This window comes from Erinaceus europaeus, chromosome 13 (genome assembly GCF_950295315.1).
Source record: "Erinaceus europaeus chromosome 13, mEriEur2.1, whole genome shotgun sequence".
NCBI lineage: Eukaryota > Metazoa > Chordata > Mammalia > Eulipotyphla > Erinaceidae > Erinaceus > Erinaceus europaeus.
In genome coordinates this window covers 14955622-14961621 of record NC_080174.1, presented here as the reverse complement: position 1 = coordinate 14961621, position 6000 = coordinate 14955622, and the positions used below count along the sequence as shown (strand labels likewise).

Below are 6000 nucleotides of genomic sequence, written 5' to 3'. Positions count from 1 at the left end.
CGGGGCCCCTTCTGTGGGAGAGCCAGGGTGCATACGGACTTCACGCCCAGCCCTTACGACACGGACTCGCTCAAGCTCAAGGTGAGCCTCAGCCCAGCGTCCCCTGTGCTTCCTGAGAGACGTTTTTTTCTCCTGACCATTGTTCATGTCTCTCTCTGCTCCCTCGATAAGCAGGTCTCTTCTGCACAGGGACCAGAGCAGGTGGGTCTGGAGTTGATCCTTTTGTCGTCACCTCCACACCCTGGTGGTCTTGAGCTCTGACCTCAGCCACCCGCTGGGATTTTTGTCACCCCAGCAGACACACACACACACACCCCCCATACCCCAGTCTGGTGTTTTCTGCAGCTGTAGAAATGTTGCTTCCTGTGTGACCAGGGCTGCTTATATAGGACAGATGGTGTTCTGCAAAATGAATGAAGTGATTACAGGGAACCATTGGCATCTGATTGCTGGGGATTTTTCCAGCACATCTGAGCTCTCTGAATGATGGCAAGGCATTCTGAGAGTCAGAGCTGCCTCCTCGGCCCCCACTCCAACCAGGAACATCAGGGACACCAAGTTACCATGGGTTTATAATACCATAAAAGTTGACGGGTATCAACCAAACACACCCTCTACCTATTCCTCCAACCTGCTGACCTTCCAATAGCCACCACAATGGGTTTTTTTTTCAATCTAGCCCTAATAATTTTTAAAAATATATTTTTATATCTTTATGAGAGAGAGAAGGATTCAAAGAGAAAGATGCAGAGGGAGAGACCAGAGCACTGTGTAGCTATGGTTTATGGTAATGTGTGTGTGTGGGGGGATTGAACCTAGGAATTTGAAGCCTCAGACATGAAAGTCTTGTTTGCATAACCATTATGCTATGTCCTCCACTCCTGCCATAGTTTCTTGTTTATCTGTTTGTCTGTTTACCAGGTCCAAGAGTGAGTTTTGTGTTCTGTTTTGTTTCTGGCCAGTCTTGTTACTTTAGTTATTTACATTCCACAGAAGAGTAAGATCCAGTAATTGTCTTTCTGTTCCTTATTTCACTTAGCACATTCATGTCATTTATACCCGTGTTGTCACAAAAGACAGTATCTCGTCATTTTTAATCACTGAATAGTAGGTCCAGGAAGATAGCTCAGTGGTAGAATAACAGCTGAGCAGTATTTTACTGAGGATCTGTACCACATCTTTTTTATTATTATTAATTTAATAATGATCGACAAGTCCATAGGATAAGAGGGGTACAATTCCACATAATTCCCACCACCAGAACTCTGTATCCCATCCCCTCCCCTGATAACTTTTCTATTCTTTATCCCTCTGGGAGCATGGACCCAGGATCATTATGGGGTGTAGAAGGTGGGAGGTCTGGCTTCTGTAATTGCTTCCCTGCTGAACATGGGCATTGACAGGTTGATCCCTACTCCCAGCCTGCCTCTCTCTTTCCCTAGTGGGGCAGAGCTCTGGATCTTTTTTACCCAGTCACAGATTGATGGAAACTTAGATGTTAAGCCTATGTTGTGGCTGTTGTGCATAGTACAGTTATGAGCAGAGGGAGGCTGGGCCAGACGGTAGAATACCTAGCTCACATTACAGTGTGCAAGGACCCAGGTTCAAGTCTTTTGAGTGGTGAAGCAGGGCTGCTGTCCCTCTGTCTCTATCTCCCCCTCCCCTCTCAATTTCTGTTTCTATCCAATAAATAAAAATATTAACAAAAAAAACAGGTAGGCATATGCCCTTTAACATGGGTGCTTTTAAATCCATAAGCACATTTCATTTTGTAATGAGGAGCAGATGATAAAAGATGAACAAATTGTGACCTTGAACCTGCATGGACTGGAGCAGTCAAGAGTGCTCCATCTGGCTGTCCTCCAAACTCCCAGTCCATCCTACATTTGTCACTTGGTTAAGATGGCCTGTGGAACCCTGTTCCCGGCCTCCTTACCGTCTTCTTGTGGGCGTGCTTGATAGCCCACTGGTCCTTCACCCATGCTTAGAACCCTACCTAATGGCAAGATCTCTATCCCCCGGGCTGCAGAAAGGAGACATCATCGATATCATCAGCAAGCCACCCATGGGGACCTGGATGGGGCTGCTGAACAACAAGGTGGGCACATTCAAGTTCATCTACGTCGATGTGCTGAATGAAGAAGAGGAGAAGCCCAAGCGTCCAACCCGGAGGAGGAGGAAAGGGAGACCACCCCAACCCAAATCCGTGGAGGATCTCCTCGACCGCATCAACCTGAAAGTCAGTTCCTTCTTTCCGGTGCTTCTCACGCATTCCTCGGACTTTGCTTTCTCCTCAGAAACCAAGCAAGGGAGGTTCCTTCTAGGGGAGGGACAGGAAGTGCAACCTGTATTCTGCAGAAATAGTTCCCAGGATGCTAGCTGCCCTTGACCTCTGCTGTGGGGAATGGCATAAACCTCGGGTCACGGTGGGCCCCCAGCTGCTGCCAGGAGGGGCGGCATGCAAACCCCCTGGTGCTGTCCTCAAGGAAGACATAAGGAGTCTCCCTCCCTCCACATGCCTGACCACACACACACAGCTGACTCCCAGCAGTAGTTTGGATGAGGCTGCAGTGGCCCAGGCTTTAACCTTCTCAGAACCCTCACACTACTAAGGACCTCCAGGGCTTTCTGAGCTCAGTTTCAGTTGCTCTGTCGATGAACACAGACCCCTCCTCTTCTCTGAACTATGTTGCCATAAGGGCATCAGCTCTGAGCACAGGCACTTTTTTAATTAGGGATTTAATACTGGTTTACAGAATTATAAAATTACAGGATTATCGTCCCACACCACACCCACAACCAAAGTCCGGTGATGCTGTGCCTCCTGACCCCCCACCCCACCCCAGTGATAACTACCATAGTTCACACAACATCTTAGAAATGATTTATTTTACGAGTTCGGTGTGTTTCAACTTCACTTATTCTGCATGGGATGAAATCATTTGGTAGTTAGCTGTCTTTCACTTCCTTCCTTCACTGAGCGTAGTCACCTCCAGCTCGATGTTGTTCTTCAGAAGGACACCCATGTCACCTTTTTCCATTGCAGAGCAGCACTCCACAGAGTATACAGGTCCCATCACTTCTCCCTCCATCCTGTCATCTGTTGATGGGCCTCTAGTTTGCTCCTGTCCTTAGCAATGGTGAAGAAATCAGCTTTGAACAGAGGAGGAGATGTGCCTCCATGAATTAACGTTTTCGTGTCCTTTGAATATCTAAACAAGAACATGATGAAAATGCAAGCCCAGCTCAGCCGCTGTGATTGTCATTTTTAACCCATGATTAATGAAACACCCACCACCCTGCTCAGCCACAGGGCAGGGAGATACAGAATAGATTACAAACGGTATTCAGGATTCTTTCAGTTAACATAAAGAGGGATCTGCAGAAAGTGTGTCTAGGTTGAGGCTGGTTGTCAGGCATGGATCTCATGGTGGAGTTTGCTCACGGGTGCCTGTCTCCTTCCCTGTTCCCTTTGCAGGAGCATATGCCCACGTTTCTGTTCAATGGCTATGAAGATCTGGACACCTTTAAACTGCTGGAGGAGGAAGATTTGGATGAGTTAAATATTAAGGACCCAGAGCACAGGGCTGTGCTGTTGACAGCTGTGGAGCTGTTACAGGAATATGACAGTAAGTCCTCCCTACACACACACACACACACACACACACACACACACACAGAAAGAGAGAGATGTTTCTTGTAACATCAACCACATCATTTTTTTTTCAGGAGAGAGTACTGGGACCCTATGATCAACTATATTCTTAAGTCACCAAAAGGTTCCCTATTAGCTGTCAATGTTTGCCTAAGTCCTTGGGGATAATTGCTATTGGGATTCTCTTCTTTTCAAAGCCAAGATCACTTTTTTTTTTCTCTTTTGCTTCCAGGGTTATCGCTAGGGCTCAGGGCAGACACTATGAATCCACTGTTCCTGGCAGCCATTTTTTTCTCTTTTATTGGATAGGACAGAGAGAAATTGAGAGCAGAGAGAGAAGTCGAGAGGGAGAGAGAAAGACAGACACCTGCAGACCTGATTCACTGCTTGTGAAGCTTTCCCCCTGCAGAGATGGAACGTGGGGCTCTAGCCTCAGTTCTTAGGCTATGTGCACTTAACTGGGTGAGCCACCAGCCAAGCCCCAAGGTCACTTTTTTCATTGTATCAAGCAGCACAAAGCTATACGCATTCCCATCTCAGAGCTTCCTTAATGAAAGAGCCAAAAAAAGACTTACCAGTGTTGCCTTCCTTAGTGTATCTCTAGGTAGTGGTTGAGGAATGGGTTAGGGTTAGGGATTAGGGGTTGGGAGTTACAGGTTAGGGTTAGGATTTGAGAACTGAGTTCCTATTATTATTATTAATTATCTGGGTTTCTTGCTTGCATGATTCACTACTCTTGACAGGCTTTTTTTTTTTCTTACATCCATGAAACTGTAAAGAATGGAGAAATAAAGAGAGACACCACTGTACATTCCACTGATAGTAAAACATTTTCTGTGTGTGTTCCTTTTCTGTGGCGCAGGGGGTTTAACCTAGCTTCTTGAACATGGTCGTGGGTGAGCTATTTCCTGGTGCCATGAATTGTACTTTTTAAAAAAAAAATTTTTTTAATTTTATTTACTTTCCCTTTTGTTACCCTTGTTGTTTTATTGTTGTTGTAGTTATTATTGTTGATGTCATTGTTAGATAGGGCAGAGAGAAATGGAGAGAGGAGGGGAAGACAGAGAGGGGGAGAGAAAGATAGACACCTGCAGACCTGCTTCACCGCCTGTGAAGCGACTCCCCTGCAGGTGGGGAGCCGGGGGCTGGAACCGGGATCCTTATGCCGGTCCCTGCGCTTTGTGCCACGTGTGCTTAACCCGCTGCGCTACCGCCCAACTCTCGAATTGTACTTTTTTTTAAAAAAGCACAACAGTAATTGCCAAATTAGGCACAGCTAGTTGACCCTGGCAAAACTCATCGGCTAACCGAGTGTTGTTCTCCCAGCTAAGGGTTAATTAGATCTCAAAGCACATGTTTCGTGAGCTGTGAAGAAATGATTCTCAGGTGGTAGCACACCTGGCTGAGCCCACATGTTACAATCACAAGGACCTGGGTTTGAGCCCCCAGCCCCCACCTACACGAGGAAAGCTTTGCGAGTGGTGAAGCAGTGTTGCAGATGTCTCTCTGTCTCTCTTCCTCTCTATCTCCCTTTCCCTCTCGAATTCTGGCTGTCTCTATCAAATAAGGAGAATTTAAAAAATTTTTTTTTAAAAAGAAACTCACTGGGGCCGGGTGGTGGTGCACCTGATTGAGCGCACATGTTACAATGTGCGAGGAACTGGGTTTGAGGCCCCAGTCCCCACCTGCAGCAGGAAAGCTAATAAAAAAATTAAAAAGAAACAAACTCACTGGCTTTCTAGAAACGAAGGAAATGTCTAGCATGAATATGTAGGGTAGAGATTCTCCATTGGGCAAGATCCCAGCTGAAGTGATAGCCTCTCTCTGTAGCCCGTGAGCAGAAATCAGTGAGGGCACGGTGGTTCTGGAGTCTGTGTGAATACACTGTCACCTGTGCTCCATTAACTCAGTCTTATCCTCTCCTTTCTTCTTCAGTCTGACAGCGAAAGTATTCCTGAAATGATTCATTGTGGAAGGAGTAGCCTTTCGCGTTATTGAATCCAAATGTATTTTCTTTCAAGTGTCAGCCCCAGGGCTGTTGGTAGCTAATAGTGTTTCTATTGCTAACAGATACACCACCACCATGGTTTATGGTGGAAACAAAATGTACATTACTGAATGTATCAGGCCCAAGAGACTTGCACGGAACAAGTGTTTCTGTAGAGTTATGTTCACTTCTGGTTAGTAGGTACTCCCTCTAAATTAGCTCCTGGAGAGCTAAACCTCAGGTAAACCCAGCATCTTCAGGGATAGATTTGGAGAGGATCTGTGTTTCATAGTTAATATTATTTATTTTGATTTTTTTTTAATTGTCAGCAGTGTTATCACTGGGGCTCAGGGCCTGC

General features: G+C 46.1%; 1 protein-coding gene across 8 annotated transcripts in view; it reads left to right on the top strand.

The window, feature by feature from the left end:
* SASH1 (SAM and SH3 domain containing 1) overlaps positions 1 to 6000 on the top strand; it is a 465315-nt gene that overhangs the window by 440827 nt on the left and 18488 nt on the right. For all 8 annotated transcript variants that reach the window (XM_060205372.1, XM_060205373.1, XM_060205370.1 and 5 more), the window contains 3 exons: positions 1 to 81; positions 2030 to 2239; positions 3479 to 3629. The exon at positions 1 to 81 is cut by the window's left edge and continues 89 nt beyond it. In XM_060205372.1, coding sequence (XP_060061355.1) covers positions 1 to 81; positions 2030 to 2239; positions 3479 to 3629 — 442 coding nt within the window. The remainder of the gene's footprint in view (positions 82 to 2029; positions 2240 to 3478; positions 3630 to 6000) is intronic.